This window comes from Punica granatum, chromosome 7 (genome assembly GCF_007655135.1).
Source record: "Punica granatum isolate Tunisia-2019 chromosome 7, ASM765513v2, whole genome shotgun sequence".
Classification (NCBI taxonomy): Eukaryota; Viridiplantae; Streptophyta; class Magnoliopsida; order Myrtales; family Lythraceae; genus Punica; species Punica granatum.
In genome coordinates this window covers 1325631-1345220 of record NC_045133.1, presented here as the reverse complement: position 1 = coordinate 1345220, position 19590 = coordinate 1325631, and the positions used below count along the sequence as shown (strand labels likewise).

At 44.1% G+C, this 19590-nt stretch overlaps 3 protein-coding genes across 8 annotated transcripts; all 3 read left to right on the top strand.

Annotated features, from left to right (window-relative positions):
- The first annotated feature begins 1051 nt into the window (after window positions 1-1051).
- On the top strand, window positions 1052-7101 carry LOC116214238. 6 transcript variants are annotated; one of them, XR_004158255.1, is made up of 15 exons: window positions 1052-1203; window positions 2043-2137; window positions 2395-2473; window positions 2558-2685; window positions 2819-2969; window positions 3103-3436; window positions 3550-3659; window positions 3774-3968; window positions 4230-4366; window positions 4507-4645; window positions 4775-5108; window positions 5233-5339; window positions 5456-5646; window positions 5989-6124; window positions 6713-7101. XR_004158255.1 is itself a non-coding variant. In XM_031549610.1 (15 exons), the coding sequence occupies exons 2-14, from the start codon at window positions 2065-2067 to the stop codon at window positions 5595-5597; spliced, it is 1857 nt and encodes a 618-aa protein (XP_031405470.1). In that variant the 5' UTR covers window positions 1052-1203; window positions 2043-2064; the 3' UTR covers window positions 5598-5646; window positions 5989-7100. The 6 variants fall into 6 exon arrangements, 5 of the variants coding, with proteins under 5 accessions (XP_031405470.1, XP_031405468.1, XP_031405472.1 ...); XM_031549610.1 differs by having other exon boundaries at window positions 3103-3166; window positions 3239-3436; window positions 5989-7100; XM_031549609.1 differs by adding an exon at window positions 1738-1819 and having other exon boundaries at window positions 1080-1203; window positions 5989-7100.
- Window positions 7102-9814: 2713 nt separating this feature from the next.
- LOC116214241 lies at window positions 9815-13911 on the top strand. The gene is made up of 8 exons (XM_031549617.1): window positions 9815-9954; window positions 11052-11106; window positions 11367-11666; window positions 11790-11934; window positions 12566-12900; window positions 13025-13134; window positions 13244-13417; window positions 13610-13911. The coding sequence occupies exons 4-8, from the start codon at window positions 11910-11912 to the stop codon at window positions 13629-13631; spliced, it is 666 nt and encodes a 221-aa protein (XP_031405477.1). The 5' UTR covers window positions 9815-9954; window positions 11052-11106; window positions 11367-11666; window positions 11790-11909; the 3' UTR covers window positions 13632-13911.
- A 612-nt stretch (window positions 13912-14523) lies between these two features.
- Window positions 14524-16449, top strand: LOC116214239. Its single transcript, XM_031549613.1, has 2 exons — window positions 14524-15430; window positions 16026-16449. Exons 1-2 carry the CDS (start codon window positions 14690-14692, stop codon window positions 16179-16181), a joined length of 897 nt encoding a protein of 298 aa, XP_031405473.1. The 5' UTR covers window positions 14524-14689; the 3' UTR covers window positions 16182-16449.
- The last annotated feature ends 3141 nt before the right edge of the window (window positions 16450-19590 follow it).

The following is a 19590-nucleotide window of genomic DNA, read 5'->3' as shown; positions in this document are numbered from 1 at the left end:
TCGCCTGGAACTTGTTGTCATGGGATAATTCATATGCGATTCTCACCACCATATGGTCATCTATAGCGCGATGGTACCCGACCCATAAGAAACAACCCGACGGATTTCTCGTAGATCTTCGCATTGCGGCAGGGCCCTAGATTCTCGAGTGGCAGGGTTCCAAATGAATACAGGCGTTCGGAAGTTGCTCAGGAGGTCGCCAAGGTTGCCGGATAAGCAAGCGATGCCGTTGCAGGACCCGACAACCTCTAAGATCGGGAAATGCATCGCGTGAGGAGGGGGGTATCGACATGGGATACCAGCTCTAGGTTTCGCCGGACAGCAGCGAGATGTCGGGCTCAACCGAGGTGGGGCACCAGTGCTTGACGAGGAGAGATCGGGCGCCAATGCGGTCCCCGCCATCGCCACCGCGATTGACTGATCGGTTGAGGTGACGGGAGATGAAGCTGGGGGAACTCGATCAACGAGCGCCATGGCTTGCAGACTTACTCGAAGCGGAGGAGCGTCTTGACGGGGAGCCTCGACAGGATTTCCGCCGTCAAATCCGAGGGAAACTCAGAAGCAGTGTCAGGCATGGCGATTATCAGTGGAGGACGGAGCTGAGCAGAGCTGACTCTGACTGGGGTACAACTAGAAGCAGCAGGGAAGAGCAAAGAAGACGAAGATGGCGCGTGGTGCGTGCCGTGGAGGGCCGACGAGTCGGGTCAACGCAGTCGTGCTTGAAGTGTTAATATGGGCCTGGAGTTTTGGGCCCAAAGTTAAGCCCATGAGAAGGTCCTTGTGCGGGATGCAGGTTGAGCTAGGGGGACGTGATTGCGAGCAGCGGAGGTGAAGGTCGTATCGGTGGACGTGCCACCGTTCATGCAGATTCACGCCCCGGATTAATTAAACCTAAAAAATCATGACTGGACGGACATAAAAAGCCAACATTTTTGTCGGACCAAGGCCCAAGATCGTCCCAAAACAAAAGAGTATAGGGACTCGAATTAAATATTCCGCCACGGCCGAAGCTTCGGAGGCATAAATATCCCGTACTTCTTTTTAAAAATAAATATTATCACAAGTGGGCGTTTCTAACGCGAAAATTTACCTATAAAATAAAACCCTGAGAAACACATTTTTCAAAAAAACTCGAATTCGACTCTACAGTCGCCGCCATCGAGGAAGCATCAAAGGGACACAACCGCCGACCGATAAGTTCTGGTAATCCCCTTCCTCCCCATCATCTACCATCTATATGTCGATTTGTCTTGATCAAATGCCTATGCATATTGAGCCTTCCGGAAGAGCTTGCTCGACCTATCTCTGCGTCTTGATCCTTCTACATGCTCGTCGCGGAGGTCATGGACATCACGGGGAGCTTCCATCTCACACCGTCCCACCAACCATTTTAAGGCGATCACGTCACGTCGGAGGTCAAAATCCAGTCTTATTGTTGTCGAATTTATCTCCATCGATGAGATATGGTATTACAAAGCTTGGATGAGCTTGAGCTTGTCCTATCTCATCAATGGAGTGAAGATCAGACCGCAATGAGGCTTGATTTTGGCCGACGACGCAGCGATACCGGCCGCCTCGAAATAGTTTGTGGAACGGTGTGGGGATGAATGCTCATTGATGTCGATGACCTCCCAAACGAACTCGTAGAAGGCTCAAGATGCGGAGATAGGTTGAGCAAGCTCCTACAGAAGGATCGATGTGCTCACGACCGAACTCATGGTATTGAGTTGAGGCCAGCCCATTAGCGGTGGTGACGGCGATCGGTGGCGTGAAGGGCTCATGGGTCTAAATTAGGGTTTGTGAAAATTGGGAAATCATGGTAAGGGCCTTTTAGTCATTGCACCTTTGAAAATTCGAATTCAGTTTAATCCTGTTCCTGATTCCCAATTCTTGATAAGCCCAACCAATAGATATACACCAGAGGGCTGAGATGGGCCCATTTCGTAAATCATCCAGCCCATGAAAACTGTGAACTACTCTAATGGGCCTTAAGACCATCGATCAATTGGGCTGTAAACTTATACTATCTTTGGCATTTGCAGTGTAGGATCTGTCGGGCAAAAGATGGCTCCCATGAGCTTCCGGTTTGGAGGAGGACCGCCGAAGATGGCTCCCATGAGCGCCATGTTTGGAGGAGGTACGTGACTACTTAGTTCGTTGATGTTTGCTCGCAATTACATATCATAATATGTTTATTTTCCTTTATTATTATGCGCATGTAATGTACACGTAAGGAAATGCTAATTCATTTAGTTTGATGAATATATTTCGAGAGCAAAATTATGTACATATAATAGCATTGTGTTTGGGGCAATCCACATGATGATGTTGATGGCCAGCTTAATTAATCTTTACGTCTGCGTCTTTTTGACTGTGTTTTATATTTCGCTCTAGGCATCGGCTGGACGCCTTTGAAAACTTGGTGCCAACAGCATCCCAATGACGCTAAATCCCGACTCGAAGACATTACCAAGTGCAGTTTCTAACCGTTTTGTAGCTATCGTTTGAATCTTTACAGTGATATCATTGTTATTAACTTCACCCTTTCTCTTATCAGAGACCTCATTGGGGCACTGTCCCATGAGCATAGCCTAGGAGCATATCACCGGAATTTGTCAAAGGGGATATTAATGGATTACAAAAATCAACCGTTTATTTCGGATGATTTCAACCGAGAACCAAATGGTATTGGAAGAAGTAGTCATTGATTCATTAATTTCCTATCAATTTTGTATGTTGATGTATACATATATCCATTCATATGTAATCCATATATATGCACGTACTGACATCTCCGTCCATTCGTTGATTGCTGAAGTTCCAAGATATATACGAAACAAGCAAAAACGAAACATAAAAGATCTACGGGGACTGCTGAGAGAGATACGTCATCAACTCAAGGAGGTCCATCAGATTGACACCCAACGGCAGGACGGGTTTCTGGATGAACTATCTCGCGCACAGAGCAAGTACGTATATATATGTATACACACGTGCTTTTATTTATACTGGATGATGATCGCTGGTGATTTAACTGTATGCAGTAGTTATACATGGATGAAATGAAATTAAATATGCGTCGATCGTGTGCCGTTTATGCAGACCTTTTCTTTGGCGTATGATGGGATACGGTCATCACCCGTACTTTTGGTCTGAACGCGATGAGGTTGGTTTCATGCTTGCTTATCGGCGCAGCATTCAGGGACTGAGCTGGGATTCCCTTGACAAACATGAGCAGGCATGCGAGGAGGCCTTTGGACCGGATTGGACAGCCGGAATCAAGGAGGGTACAATCTTGGCGAACGCTGCTAGAACCACTGTTTATGGAAAAAAGGTCGTGCTGGAACCGGGCATGATAGCAAATAAATACCAACGCGCGAGTGGCGCCATCCCACTCTGGCTGAATGCATATGAACACTTCGGAGAGTACCACGAGGTCTCTATCTGTACAACTAATATTCTTCTCGATGTGATCACACTATATTAGATGCACGCATGATTGTACATGAATTTTGTTATGTCCACTCCTGATGTGGATCGATTATGCAGGAGCAGGGCTTGACGGAGTCACAAAAAGGGCGGTTGGTATCGGAAGGGCTAGATGACTTTATATTGAAGGCCTATCATTCCGCGGTGAACCTTCTGCCAGATTTATACAAGTGAGTCTTCATATATATATATATATGTATGCAGTCGCCGTTGATTGTGATTGGGATCGTCTTTCGAACTTCTCTCTGTCGTTTTTTTTTTTTTTTAATGTCCGATCAATGCAGAGATGAGAAGAAAGATATGATTGAAACGCTAGGCTGGTCTGGGATCGCCTCAGGCCCTACCCCTTCGCTATCGATCTTAACTCCTCTGCCGCTACTCAACGGCTGCTCCATCTCCCCGGCGGCCCTGCCTTCACCTCCGCCTTTCCCGAGCCGGCCCCTGAAGCTCCTCGGATCAGAAAAAATCTCTTCATTCAGGTAAACGCCGAACTTCAATTTCTTTACCTTTGGTTCTCATTTTAGGGTTACCTTATTCACTGTGAAGCAAATTGTGCTTTAGCATCCTCAGATCACCCGCATCCCTCTGTTCATTTTGAAAACTTGGTGCCGACGGTTTTCTCATGCCACTAAATGCCGACTCAAATAAATTATCGGTTGCCGTTTCTAGCCGTTTTGTAGCTGTCCTTTTAATCTTTACAGTGATATTATTGTTATCAACCTCACCCTTTCTCTTATCAGATACCTCACGCGGACACTGTGCCGTGAGCATCGCCGAGGAGCATACCACCGGAATTTGTCGGAGGGGATATGGATGGATGACAGAAATCAACTGTTTATTACGAATGATTATATATACCCAGAAGGAATTGAAAGAGGTAGTCTTTGATTCATTAATTTCCTATCAATTTTGTATGTTGATGTATACATATATCCATTCTTATGTACTCTATATATATATATATATATATATATATGTACGTACGTACTGACATTTCCGTCCATTTGTTGATTGCAGAAGTTTCACTACGAGACAAGCAACGCGAAGACATAACAGCTCTAGGGGTACGGCTGGAAGAGATAGTTGGTCAGGCCGGTCGGATTGACACCCGACAGGAGCACGCGTTTCTGCATGATCTTTCTCGCGCACAGAGCAAGTACGTATATATACACACACGTGCTCTTTTTTACACTGATGATGATCGCTGGTGGTTTAACTGTATGCAGTAGTTATACATGCATGAAATGAAAATTAAATATGCGTCGATCGTGTGCCGTTTATGCAGCCCTCTTCTTTGGCTCTTGTTGGGATGCGGTCATCACCCGTACTTTTGGTCTGAAGCCGAAGAGTTTAATTTCATGCTTAATTATGGGGCCTTCGCTATGGATCTGGACGAGGATTCCCATAAGAAATGGAAGAAGGCATGCGAGGAGGCCTTTGGACCGAATTGGACTGCCGAAATCAAGAGGAATACAATCATGAAGGACGCTGTCAGAACCTATGTTGTTCAAAAAACGACCAAGCTGAAATTGGGCGAGATAGCAAACAAATACCGACCCGCGAGTGGCGCCATCCAACTTTGGCGTAATGCGTATAAACATTTCCGATATTACTCCCAGGTCTCTATCCGTACAACTAATATTCTTCTCGACATGATCAATACTAAGTCACACAATATTACATGCACGCATGATTGTACAGGAATTTTGTTATGTCCACTCCTGATGTGGATCGATTATGCAGAAACGGAGCTTGACGGAGGACAAAGGGCGGTTGGTATCGGAAGGGCTAAATGACTTTATATTGAAGGCCTATCATTCTGCGGTGAACCTTCTGACAGAGTTAGAGGAGTGAGAGTCTTCATATATATATATATGTATATGCAGTGGCCCTTGATTGTGATTGGGATCGTCTTTTGAACTTGTCTCATCCCTTTTTTTTTTTTTTTAATGTCTGATCAATGCAGAGATGAGCGGAACATATTGCTTGAAAAGCTAGGCTGGGTTGGGATCACCTCCGGGGTTGGTGGAATGGTAGACGGGCCAGTACTTCCGGGGAGGCTCAGCAGTCCATTGGCGGAGGAGAGCCGGAAGAGGCGACGAGATTAGAAGTCAGTTCTTGGTCCCTTCCTCGGTGATGCTCTCTGGCCTGTGGCAGGTTCGGCTATCCCTGCAGCTTCAGTTCCTTACAGTTTTTCGCTTTGTATTGCTGCTGTCAGCATCAAACCAAGAACTGGAGAAGGCTGTCCCTAATGTGGTGACCCGGGAACCCAATACCAGAGGAGCTGCATGAGAATTTTTGTCTGTTCAGTTTCATTTTGATTTGCATTGTTGGTTTCGTGCTTTAAGTTCCTTAAACAGAAACCGAAAAAGTGCCTGCTTTCGATCCCATCGAATAGATTTTGAAGACTCCTCCTTATAAGAATGTAGCAGCTCATGAATGACTGTTGCAGGGTGTAAGTTGAATTTGAGTTGTTTCTTTTCTTGTTGTGCAAACTAGAGGGGCATTTGCTGCGATGGCCACGTTTGTGAAGACAGACGAGATGTTGGCACCAAAAGGACTTTCCATGACTATCTCACCCCTCGGATCTGTCTGTGCTGTCCTCCTCGCTACCCATTCCTCCCTGGTCACTCGGGTAATTAATGTTGTCCAGGTTGTTTAGAGATCATTTCTCATTTTCCTACTCGGCTGGAATTATCAATGGGAATTCTTGTCTGTTCAGTTTCATTTTGATTATCATTGTCGATTTTGCTCTTTAAGTTCCTTCACAGAAAATGACAAAGTGCCTGCCTTCTAAGCTTATATACATTATGGCGCAACTCCCAGAATACATTCTGCTCTGTCTTTCTCACAGTTTATGATAGAATAATCCATTGCTTTGGGGATGCATATTGATGCAGCTTACATCTTTCAGTGTGTGCTCTCAGTTACTTTCCACTAATTCACCTTCCAAGCACTCACTCTCCCCCTCTCATAAATGTCTAATGCTTGCCAATCATTTGCTTCAAATTGCCTGATTGCGTATGACTGACCAATCCGACTGTTTGTCTGAGATAAATTGCCTGCTCTTTTAATGATTTTAGTCTAGCTGCTCTTCACTAACCCTTCCTCCCCAGGAGCTCAGGTAATTATTATGCTGTCTGAGTTGTTTAGAGATCATTTCTCATTTTCCATGATGTGGCCATGAACTTAACCCGCATCTTCTTTTCTAACTGTACTGCAGGAGTATAACTTGTTCACGGCTCTCATAGGTCGTGCAGCGGCTCGCTAGATCCGCTGCACCTGCTGCATCAATAGCTTTTGTGGTCTATATTCGCAGTACTCATCTGCTTGATAAATACTCTCATAGAGCATTGGTACTGATCGTTCAGATTCCAGTTTATCACTTTCTGTCTTAACATTTCTTGGTGAACTGAACACAGCTGCGAGCTTGCCGATTCTCTTCATCTTCGTGGCCAAGTTGCATCACTTGAATTACTTGTACGCCTTTTATTCTTTTTTACTGTAAGTTTCTCCACCATTTAGAGGTTGAGATATCTCTCAGGAACTCAAAAAATTGAATATTCAATAGAATTGCCATCAAATACTAGTTTTAGATCATGATTTCCTCTTTTCGTATTACTATAAATGAATTTATTGCAGTTGATGTGCATGAACTCTCGTATCAATTGGTCTCAATATTTTAAGTCCTGAAGGAGAATATCAAATTTTAACTGGTCGACTCTTCGCCCAGACCAATCTTCCCCTCAAGTCTTCAAATCCAGAGCAAGTCGTTCTCAAGAAGCTCCTGCATTGCTCAATTCACCAATCACGATCCACAAATCACGATCCGTGTACATTGGATGGCAAATTAACGTTGTACAGGTCACATACATTGGATGGCAAATTAACTTTGTACAGGTCACATAGCATGTCGAATGTCCAAACTGAGACCGACAAGATTAGCCGTCAATGAAGAAGCCAAATACAAATCCATTTCTTGCGCCCTCCGTCATGTATCAATGCTCGTCAGCCATAATGATTCGGAGACGAGACATAGATTCCGTATGGATGACAAAACTTGTTTGAATCCTCTTAGTTGGTCATCATTTTTCGGTTCGATGGTCTGTCTTGAACTTGAAGGTCATCGTGAAATATAACATCGGACTTTCTTGCAACTTTCAGAGCACTTTCATTCTCTAATTTCCACCCAACACATCTGCAGAAACCATCTGTAGCAGAATGTGGAAACGGCTCATCTTCCGATTCGTCAATCTTTCAAAACTTTAATTTTACGGATGAATTCTTATGTTGCCCCAATGATGTTTACCATATCGGGCATATGAAAAGGAAAAGGAGATGGAAGCAATCACTTCAGTGTCGAAGCCATGAAAACGAGGAACAATGAATTGATGCTTGTTTAAATGAGCATGTTGGTCTCGTCAAGAGAAAGGCAAGTGAAAGGTAATCTAACAAAACTGAATACTTGCATGTACATAAAGTTTTTTACTTCATGATAATAATTAATCTTGATAAAAGGTAAATAATCTCTTATGCAGGCAGGCAATTACCGATCATCATAATGCTCCCAATTTTTTTGTTTCATCTTCATGTCTTGTCAGCCTTGAGAATAACAACCTCGTACAAGAGGAGCACCTGAAACATCCCACGATTATATATGCAGCATGGCCAAAGCAACCTCATCTCCTAACAAACCAAAGAGCTCGACCATTGCCTTTGGATACTATTTTAACTCTGTTGGTAAGACTGCAGCAGCTTCTCAACTTATCTTGCAACAGGAACTAGACTTTTGACGTGGAAATCGTAATTGCGGCTATACGGAAACCTTTCAACGGGAAGATCTCAAAACGTTCATAAATAGCCAGCGTCTCGTCGCTCTTTTCCACCAAAATCTCATCAAAGCCACATGCTAACAGCCTCTCAACCCAATGTCGTTCATCCAAGATTCCTCCCCGGCAACACCATACATCACTCTCAAATCCCAGCATTTAGACCTTTCTGATAAATATCAGGCAGAGCGACTGCTAGTACACTGTGAGGTTCATGGTATATCCATTCAGCCTATAATCAAGATCAGGCAAAGAAACTCGGCGGAACACCTCATCCCGCAAATCAAACCACGAGAAGAAATCATCTTCCTCACAATAAGAAAGCCAATATAGGATTCCATTCAAAGCAACACAAACGCTTGGAAAAAAGTTGGCTAGGTCAAGCAGGCACTTCCCTCCATAAACCTTCACTCTTGAGAGCGGAGTACCTTCGCCTGGAACTTGTTGTTATGGGATAATTCATATGCGATTCTCACCACCTTATGGTCATCTATAGCGCGATGGTATCCGAACCCATAAGAAACAACCCGAAGGATTTCCCGTAGATCTTCGCATTGCGGCAGGGCCCTAGATTCTCGAGTGGCAGGGTTCCAAATGAATACGGGCGTTCGGAAGTCATTCAGCAGGTCGCCAAGGTTGCCGGATAAGCAAACGATGCCGCGACAACCTCTAAGTCAGGAAAATGCATCATGTGAGGAGGGACATCGACATGGGATACCAGCTCTAGGTTTTCGCCGGACAGCAGCGAGATGTCCGGCTGAACCGAGGTGGGGTGCCAGTGCTTGACGAGGAGAGACGGGGCGCCAGTGCGGTCCCCGCCATCGCCGCCGCGATTGACTGATCGGTTGAGGTGACGGGAGATGAAGCTGGGGGACTCGATCAAGGAGCGCCATGGCTTGCAGACTTACTTGAAGCGGAGGAGCGTCTTGACGGGGAGCCTCGACAGGATTTTGACCGTCAAATCCGGGGGCAGCTCAGAAGCAGTGTCACGCATGGCGATTATCAATGGGGGACGGAGCTGAGCAGAGCTGACTCTGACTGGGGTAGAACTAGAAGCAGCGGGGAAGAGCAAAGAAGACGGAGATGGCGCGTGGTGCGTGCCGTGGAGGGCCGACGAGTCGGGTCAAATGGTTCGGGTCAACGCTGTCGCGCGTGAAGTATCAATATGGGCCTGGAGTTTTGGGCCCAAAGTTAAAGCCCATGAGAAGGTCCTTCTGGGGATGCAGGTTGAGATAGGGGGAAGTGATTGCGAGCAGCGGAGTGAAGGTCGTCTCGGTGGACGTGCCACCGTTCATGCAGATTCGCGCCGTGGATTAATTAAACCCAAAAAATAATGAGACGGACCTAACATGCTAACATTTTTGTCGGACCAAGACCCAAGATCGGCCCAAAACAAAAGAGTATAGGGACTCGAATTAAATGTTCCTTGAGCCCCCCGGCCGAAGCTTCGGAAGCATAAATATTCCGTACTTCTTTTTAAAATAAATATTATCACAAGTAGGGTCTACAGTAACACGGAAATTTATCATAAAAACTCTAAACCTTAATTCCATTTGATAATCATTGTCGCCACCGCCACCGCCACCGCTACCACCAGGAAAGCATCAGGGATACAACCGCTAACCGATAAGCTCCGGTAATCCTCTTCCTCCCATCATCTACCATCTATCTATCTTGACTAAATGCTTATGCATATTGAGCGTTCAAGAAGAGTCTGCTCGACCTATTTTTGCATCTCGATCCTTGTACGCGCTCGTTGCAAAGATCGCGGACATCACAAGGAGCGTTGTCACATCGTCCCACCAACCATTTTAAGGCGGTCTCGCGCGCGTCGGGGGTGTCTTATCATTGTCGAATCTATCTCCGTTGATGAGATCCGGTATCACAAAGCTTGGATGAGCCTAAGCTCGTCATATCTCATCAACCGAGTGAAGATCGGACCATGGTGAGGCTCGATTTTAGCCTCCAACGCGACGATACTGACCGTCTAGAAATAGTTTGCGGAACGGTGTGGGAATGAAAACTCATTGTGACGTCGACGACCTCCCAAGACATCACAAGGAGCGTTGTCACACCATCCCACCAACCATTTTAAGGCGGTCTTGCCGCATCGGGGGTGTCTCATCGTTGTCGAATCTATCTCCGTTGATGAGATCTGGTATCACAAAGCTTGGATGAGCTTAAGCCCCGTCGTATCTCATCAGTGGAGTGAAGATCGGACCACGGTGAGGCTCGATTTTGGCCCCCGATGCGGCGATACTGACCGTCTCGAAATAGTTAGTGGAACGGTGCGAGGATGAACTTCCATTGTGATGTCGGCGACCTCCCAAACAAGCTCGTAGAAGGCTCGAGACGCGGAAATAGGTTGAGCAAGCTCTTCCGGAAGGCTCGACGTGCTCACAACTGAGCTCACGGTATTGAGGTGAGGCCGGTCCTAGCGGCGGTGACGGTGATCGGTGGCGTGAAGGGCCATGCGTCTAAATTAGGGGTTGCAAAAATTGGGAATTCATGTTAAGGGCCTTTTGGTCATTGGACCTTTTAAAATTTGAATTCAGTTTAATCCTGTTCCTGATTCCCAATTCTTGATAAGCCCAACCAATAGATATATACCGGAGGGCTGAGATGGGCCCATTGCATAAATCATCCAGCCCATGAAAACTGTGAACAACTCTAATGGGCCTATTGGGCTGTAAACTCATATTATCTTTGGCATTTGCATTTTGGGATCTGTAGGGGCAAAAGATGGCTCACATGGACGCCCAGATTGGAGGAGGACAGCCGAATGAAGGTACGCGACTACTTAGTTCGTTGATGTTTGCTCGCAGTTACATATCATAATATGTTTATTTTCCTTATTATTATTATGCGTGTGTATGTACACATAAGGAAATGCTAATTAATTTAGTTTGATGCATTTAACTCGAGAGCAATATTATGTGCATATATAGCATTGTGTTTGGGGCAATCCGCATCATGATGTTGATAGCCAGCTTAATTAATCTTTAAGCCTATGCGTCTTTTCTGATTGTGTTTTGTATTTCACTTTAGGGGACGGCTCGATGCCTTTGATAGCATGGTGCCAACGGTTTCCTAAGGACGCTAAACACCGACTCAAAGAAATTTTCTAGTGTCATTTCTAACCATTTTGTAATTGTCGTTTGAATCTTTACAGTGATATTATTATTATCAACTTTACCCTCTCTTTTATCAGAAAGCTCACGAAGGCACTGTCCGACGTGCATTCCCTAGAAGCATATCATGGGAATATGTCGGAGGGGATATACATGAATGACAAAGATGGACTGATTATTTCGAATGATTTCATATACCCATTTGGAGTTGGAGGAGGTGATCTTTGATTCATTAATTTCCTATCAATTTTGTATGTTGATGTATACATATATTCATTCATATGTACTCCATATATATATGCACGTACTGACATCTCCGTCCATTTGTTGATTGCATAAGCTTCAATACGATACAAGCAAAACGAAGACATAGCAGATCTACAGGGACTGCTGGGAAAGATAGTTGGTCATCTCAGGGAGACCCTAAAGATTGACACCCAACCGGAGGACGAGTTTCTGCATGATCTTTCTTGCGCACAGAACGAGTATGTATATATATACACACGTGCTCTTTTTTATACCGATGATGATCGCTGGCGGTTCGACTGTATGCAGTAATTATACATGCAATAATAGGACAAAAAAACTCTCTATTGTATTTTGGGATTGGGACAAATCGCACAATGTTTTTTCGTTTGAGACAAATCGCATCATGTTTTTTACTTCGTCAGATATAGGGGGTTATGGCGTCAAATTATTTTTCATTTTTAGTTCTCAATCTTTAACCTTTTAATCATTTTGGTTCTAAATCTTTTTTTATCATTCCTATCCTAAACTTTCTATTTTGTTTCATTTTAGTCCTAAACGAAAATTGAAAGGGGAGGACGGGTCGGGGCCGCCAATCGGCCACCCCGACCCCTCCACCGAGGTCGCCGGACTAAAATGAAACAAAATAGAAAGTTTAGGATAGGAATGATAAAAGAAAAAGATTTAGAATCAAAATGATTAAAAGACTAAAGATTGAGGACTGAAAATGAAAAATAATTTGATGCCGTAATCCCCTATGTCTGACGGAGCAAAGAACATGGTGCGATTTGTCCTAACCCCAAAGCACAAGGGAGATTTTTGTCTTTTTTCCAAAATTAAATATGCACCGATCATGTGCCATTTATGCAGCCATAGGCGTTTGGAGCTGTTGGGAAACGGTCATCACCCATACTTTTTGGTCCGGAGACGAAGAGGTTGATTTCGTACTTAATTATTCGGAATGCACTAAGGAACTGAGTGAGGCTTCCCGTGAGAAATATCGGCAGGCATGCGATGAGGCCTTTGGACGGGATTGGACGGCCGGAATCAAGAAGGGTTCAATCATGCAGGACGCTGCAAGAACCAATGTTACTGTGAGACCGCACAAGCTGGAATTGGGCCGGATAGCAAAGAAATACCAACAACCGACCGGCGCCGTCCACCTCGGGCGGAATACATATGTACACTTCCCAGATTTCTCCAAGGTTTCTCTCCGTACAGCTAATATTCTTCTCGACACGATCAATACTAAGTCGCACTATATTACATGCACGCATGACTGTCCGGGAATTTTGTTATGTCCACTCCTGACGTGGATCGATTACGCAGGAGGAGCGATTGACGAAGTCGGAAAAAGGGCAGCGGATATGGGAAGGGCGAGATAACTATATATTGATGGTCTATCGTTCTGCTGTGAACCTTCTGTCGAAGTTAGACGGGTGAGAATCATCATATATATATATATATGCAATCGCCGTTGATTGTGATCGGGATCGTCTTTCAAACTTATCTCATCCCTTTTTTTTTTTTAATGTCCGATCAATGCAGAGATGAGCGGAATGCTTTGCTTGAAAAGCTAGGCTGGTCTGGGATCGCCTCCGGGGTTGGTGGAATGGTGAGCAGGGCAGTACCTACGGGGAGCTCAGCGGTCAGTTGGCAGAGGGGAGCCGGAACAAGGGACGGCCAAATCCCATTAGATCGGATTAGATCATATCAGATCAGGTTAGATTATATTAGATTAAATTGAATATTTAATAGAATTGCCATCAAATACTAGTTTTAGTCATAAATGAATTTATTGCAGTTGATGTGCATGAACTCTCGTATCAATTGGTCTCAATATAATTGAAGTCCCAGACTTATGTTTCACCTTCAGTTATCTTACAAATTAGCTTTTCACCTGTATCTTTGCAGCAAGAGATCGCGTCGTACCTGAAGGAGACCATCAAATTTTAATCTGTCGATTATTTGCACGGACCAATTGTTCCCGCAAGTCTTCAAATCCAGTGGAAGATCTCCTGAGAAACTCTTGCATTGCTCAATTCGCCCTGTACAATTGATATAAAACTTATATTGTACAGGTGACATATGACCCGAACAAGCATGCATGTCCCCTTTCGGTGGGATATCATCCATCTGGGGGTATATATTGCAGTTAATGTAGCATTCTCGTCGTCTTTCAATATAGCTAGATGAGCTTTTCAGTTATCGGAGCAGTTAACCAACTGATGTTCAACGATCCATTCTCGAAATGTTGCGATGGTTCTGAAAAAGACCTAGCTTGTATTGCACTGCACCGATGTCGGTTCGTGTACGATAAGCTGGCTCTCCTAGTTCGTAGCTAGTGTTGCACTGCATTGATCCCAATTCGCGGACGATAGCTGGGCTCTCCTTGTTCCTAGGTCATGTTTGGCATGATAGAGCATCTGAAAGAGTACGGAATGGAATTACCGGCTATCTTGCATTTTATCATACCAAACAGGACCTCAAACGTTCTCAAGTTTCATGTGTTCTGGAAGGGATGTTCAGCCTCTCTGCCTCGAAACGTAAACGATTCGAAATTTCTATGTGGAACGCGTATCGCTTCGATGCAACAGAACCCGACAGCCGCTGTGTTTCCATGTCTCGTTGGAAAACCAGCTCTGGGAGTCTGTTAATGGTCGAAAGACCCAATTTCCTGTTCGTCTGTTATTACACATAGTCACATACAGGGCATTAGGCCTTGAGTAGCGGAGAAAGTGGATGCACGCGCCTTTCTTGTAGATCTGAGCGCAGGCCATAACTCCCCCTCTAGTAGATCAAGTCAACGGTCAAAGAAATTACATGACTCTTCTTCCTCTTCCTCCTCATCTCCTCCATCTCTTCCGGCGCAAAATAGCAGAGAGCTGCGGGGCCCTGATCTCTCTCTCTCTCTCTATCTCAATATCCCATTTACTATCCCCTCATACGGAAACTCTCTCTCTTGTTCTCTCGGTGCAGCTTCTGAGCTCGGCCATGGCGCAGAACACCAAGCACCGGCGCAGTTTAGCAACCCCAGAAGCTCAATTCAATCCCAACCTCAAAATCCACCACGCCAAGCCGTCCTCCGCCGCCGCCCACGCCGGTCACCCCACGACCAAGAACATGGAGCCTTCCTTTCCCTCTAAAGCTCATTACTTGCCCAGTAACTTTTTCAGGCTTGGCACATCCCAGAAAGTCCGTACGCCCTCAGATCCCACCGGTTTGCAGCAGAAACCTCCCCCGACTTCCATAGACATCCATTTCCAAGCGAAAGCCTTGAACTTGTCCGCCGACTTCGCCTCCGCTAAGCCGACAAAGAAACTCGCTCCGGGGGCAGAGAAGCAGAGGAGGAAGGCCGAGGAGGAGCCCTGCAAGAAGCCATCCAATAACTTATATGAATCAAAGAGCAAGCCGTGCGAAGAGGAATCGGTTGTCGACATCCATAAATTCGAGTCATTAACGCTGGGGAAGGAGCTGCGGAGACAGTCAAATGAAGCGGCAGAGATGACGGCCAGAAGGAGCTCGGTTTCCTCTTCGATGGCCAGTGGAATGAGGAGAAGGTCCTTCTGCGGGATGCAGGTTGAGCTAGGGGACGTGTTTGCGAGCAGCGGAGTGAAGGTCGTGTCAGTGGACATGCCACCATTTATGCAGATTCATGCGGTCGATTGCGCGAGGAAGGCCCGCGATAGCCTCGAGAAGTTCTCTTGCAAGTCGCTGGCATTCAATCTCAAGAAGGTCTACTAATTCACTAATTCTCTTATCGAAATTAAAATCATTCGGCTTGTCAACTGTTTATGCTGCTGTGCTACTTATGCTCGGAAACTTCATTTCGGTCTTAGTAGTCATCATAGATGGATTCAACTTGATCTTGCCTTGTGGTTTGGTGAAGTTAGCATGTTGTATTAATCCGCGGTAGTTTGTTTCGGATGTTTAGTTCCTCGTTCGGATGTTCATTTGGTATGATTAGACAACTAAGGCCACGCTTTCTTCGGGGCAATGGAAATGGAAAGGAATGAAATTGCTGTACAAAATCACCCCTTTTTACATAGGATTCAATCCATTTCCGTGTTTCTGTTCCAAACAGACACTTGTGGCTCCAAAGTGAACTCCCAATTGAGGCATTTTCTCGTTTGACTCACCACAAGCATTTTGTGCTAAAACAATGCTTGAGAGTATAAGATATTGAGTTGAGTTTCTATTCTCCTGTGTTTCTTTCTTATAGCGAGTACTGATTCATTTTCTCAATTTCTATTGGTCTTGAAATTTTGAATTTGTTGAGGGAGTTGTTTGGTGATGATGATGAACTATTGATTCTTAATAAATTCTGCAGGAATTCGATGGAGTGTATGGACCAGCATGGCACTGTATTGTGGGGACGAGCTTCGGGTCATTTGTCACGCATTCAGTGGGAGGATTTATGTACTTTTCGATGGACCATAAGATGTATATTTTGTTGTTTAAAACAACTGTACAACGGGCTGATTGACAATACTATTTATCGCGTTACATCATTAGAAGTGCCCCTTCTCTCGTCTCTTCTGCACTTGTGGTTCTGCTTCCATAACATGTAATCAGCAGAGCCCCATTTGCTTCTTTTCCCCTTTCTGTAGTACACTGGTACTCATGTTGGGACCCCCACTTTTTATGCGGGTCGCGTACAGTTCGAGTTCGTGATGTTAGTCATAGAGAGTAAAGAAGGTGTAATTACACATTTAAATCTAATGCAGTGCAGTTTATAGATTACTGCTTGGAAACTTCTTTTTCTGAGGTAGCTATCAGGATTCAGGAGGAGATATCGAGGCCCTTCCTCGGGTCGGATACTACTCGCACTTGACACGGTATGAAAGCTCGTGTCTGGACCGTTGTTTTCTCTCTATGCGGCCATTCGTATGCTCCAGAGGGTTGTTGGGAATCTCCTTGCTGTCAAACTTCTGTGCATCCTCATTCTTCTCGATGATGACAGTCATTGCAACGGTAATGGGTCATTACCGATCATATTCCGGGCTGGCCCCACTCTCATGAACTTTGCAGGTCATGTACAGCAAGAAAACTTACAGGAAACAAGTTTGCAGATGGAAAATGAAACACTGTTCCAATCTTATCTCTTTGGTGGTTTTATTTATGTTGTGGGACAGCAGCAGTCGCTTTAACGTTGCTGCGGGCACCACAACTTCACGGGCGGCTAAATTTCCTCACGTTCCTCCTCTGAATCCATGTTTCCTTCTCTGGCTGCAGAGACCATCTACGTACCCACAATTCGTGCCCACAAGTTCAGTAAACATCGGATAAGATTACGCAAGAGATAATTTCCACGTATGATTTAGAAGGTTAACAGAAGTTTCATGCAGGCTTTGTGCCCTTCTACGTGTTCCTCTTGTTTCGATCAGACCGTTATATTACTGTATAAACTTTATACGTCGGGTTTCTGGGAAAGATTCGGGAAACTGGTGGAATCGTAATGGAGATGTCTGCGGGGTTACATATGATTGAAATCAATCAAAGAAGCACAGTACTATCGAGCACTTTTTCTGGCAGTTGAAGGTCCCCTACGAAATTTTTTTCTTTCTGAACAGAGCATAGCATAATGGGACCTTGGTGCTTCAGTATATCAAGAGGTTGTGGGACAGCTTCGTTGGTCTATTCTATGTGATTCGAAACTTGAAAAGGGGGTCTTTGGTGTAGCAACTACAAAAAGTGTATGGGACGCCGAGATCGGACTCGGGACTTGACATGCCAGGAGATGATCCGAATTTCCCGTTGGCTAAATAAAAAGCGTATTAAGTACATATAAACGTCTCAAAACCCGAGGCTCAGACGACCGAGGATTCATAAATTTGCAGGTTGCTCATAGTAACGGTAAAGTATTAAACCCTAATATCAATTACCGAAAGGCTTGATTCGTAGTCTATGACTACATACTCGAATAATGTTTCTTTTTTTTTTTTCGGTCGTAAAGAATTATTCGGTTGATGTTACTAATTCGACCAACCAATTAAAATGCTTATAAAAAGAAATTTGTGAGACCCGCTACAGGCCAAGTTAGTATTTACATTCATTTTTTTCGGTGGATTTACTTATATGCATTTTTTCCAGTGCGAATCCTGATATTCAGAAACCTAATTGAGATTAATCCAGTTACTTATTCACAAATACTCGAACTCGAGATCTTACTTAAACGGAATAAGCGTAAAACTGCTTGAACCAAGGATACGTGTTACTTATATGCATTTTTATTGAGCCGTACTCAAACAGTTAGCTAAGTATCGCTGGTCCAATATTTGCTAGTTGTCTACACCTCGTCACGAATCATGGGCGTGTAACTCAATACCTTTTTTGGGCCTGAAATATGGGCCCATTTCATTCAAGATGATTTCATGTGATGGCCCTATATAGCGGTGACCCTATTAGGGCTGATTTCTAAATAGGCCACCAACTCAGCGGAGCCTGTTCTCTTTATATTGGGCCAAGGCCTGTTTTTCTCGTTTTATTATTGGGGGAAAAAAGAAAAAGAAAAAGAAACATTTTTCCACCTCCATTTATTCATTTTCTTAATTTAATTTCCAGTAGAAAAAAAAATAGCTCGTACTGAATGGGATATTTATTTTAATTTTTTTAGATTCTTATCTACACAAAAAAGAGGAGAAATTCCTTTTAATTCGAATTTACATTGTTTCTCTATAAGTGAAGCCTTTTAATTTGGACGGACGATACAAATACATATGGTGGCATTAGCTATTATATACGTAAGGATCATATAAATCCAAGTTTGCGCACGCGGCGCAAATACATGAGGGTGAGATGGGAAGGGATGAAAAATGATTGAAAGGCAAAATTGCCAAAAGCCCTTTTCCATTTATGTAAGTTTAGAGCACGTTTTATTACCAACAACTTATAAGGCACTTAGGTAGGTAACGTGTCCTAAAGATATACTCTCAAAACTAGAATTATCTATCGACTTGTTTACTTGACGTGACTCTCCACGATGTGGTCCGGATGTGATATTACGGTGGTTGATCTGCCCACCTGATAGTCGAGGATTCATTTTTTTTTTTCCAATTAGAAGGGAGACTCATGAGTCTAGTATAATAACAAGTAATAAAAGGGCACCCGCGATCTCATAACATATATCGAAACTGGAATTTTTTTTTGTTACTAGATGAAGATACTACCCTATAGTCTCTCTTTGATAGTCGAAACCCATATATTTTAGAACGATTAAAAAACTTCATAAAGAGATAACTATGTAGATAGAGCATCCAAAACACTATCTATTGATTTCTTATGGATGGATCGATCACGATATAATTCATGCGATATTTCCGAACAGTATATGTTTGTTACTTGGCAGATTCATCCTCCCGCAAGTTCGAGATTTTTGGGACACTTGTGATGGGTAAAGGAGCTCGTCGAGGCGAAGAAGTCATGGGAGAGGGTAGGGAAGTGTCGTTGTCTAGCTACTACTAGGGTTTCCCATGGAAAGGGAGGGATATGAATACGATAGAGGCACATGAAGAAGAGAAGAGGTTAGTGCTATACTAGGGAAGGTACAAGGGAGACTTTCTTGGGATTAATTACAGTTGCTCAAGTAGATGACTGATTTTTGCATAGGCAAGTTAGGCGCACCGTTTGGCTCGGAACTATGTGGGTTCATTTTCATGCTTATGATGAAAAAGAGCTAAACCTGTCCAAAATAATGGATATATTGGTTAGGTACTCGGGGTCTTAGATTAATTATTCAATACTTTCTTTCTTTCTTCCTTTCTTTTGTATTCGACGGGGTATATAGAGACTATTAGAAATAATGTCTGGCATGAGCTCGTGATGTTACGTTACATCAACCTCACAACTTTGATGGACAATTTGCTGAATCATCCTTAAATCTATAAAAATTATAA

What these genes read in the sequence shown, in the direction of transcription:
- LOC116214239 (XM_031549613.1), top strand. Translation starts at nt 14,690, where the DNA reads ATGGCGCAGAACACCAAGCACCGGCGCAGTTTAGCAACCCCAGAAGCT. An exon ending in TGGCATTCAATCTCAAGAAG is followed by an intron (nt 15,431 to 16,025) that starts GTCTACTAATTC and finishes TAAATTCTGCAG; the next exon opens with GAATTCGATGGAGTGTATGG.
- LOC116214241 (XM_031549617.1), top strand. Translation starts at nt 11,910, where the DNA reads ATGATCTTTCTTGCGCACAGAACGA. An exon ending in CTTTCTTGCGCACAGAACGA is followed by an intron (nt 11,935 to 12,565) that starts GTATGTATATAT and finishes CCATTTATGCAG; the next exon opens with CCATAGGCGTTTGGAGCTGT. An exon ending in ACTTCCCAGATTTCTCCAAG is followed by an intron (nt 12,901 to 13,024) that starts GTTTCTCTCCGT and finishes TCGATTACGCAG; the next exon opens with GAGGAGCGATTGACGAAGTC.
- LOC116214238 (XM_031549608.1), top strand. Translation starts at nt 2,065, where the DNA reads ATGGCTCCCATGAGCTTCCGGTTTGGAGGAGGACCGCCGAAGATGGCT. An exon ending in CGACTCGAAGACATTACCAA is followed by an intron (nt 2,474 to 2,557) that starts GTGCAGTTTCTA and finishes TTCTCTTATCAG; the next exon opens with AGACCTCATTGGGGCACTGT. An exon ending in CTTCTGACAGAGTTAGAGGA is followed by an intron (nt 5,340 to 5,455) that starts GTGAGAGTCTTC and finishes TGATCAATGCAG; the next exon opens with AGATGAGCGGAACATATTGC.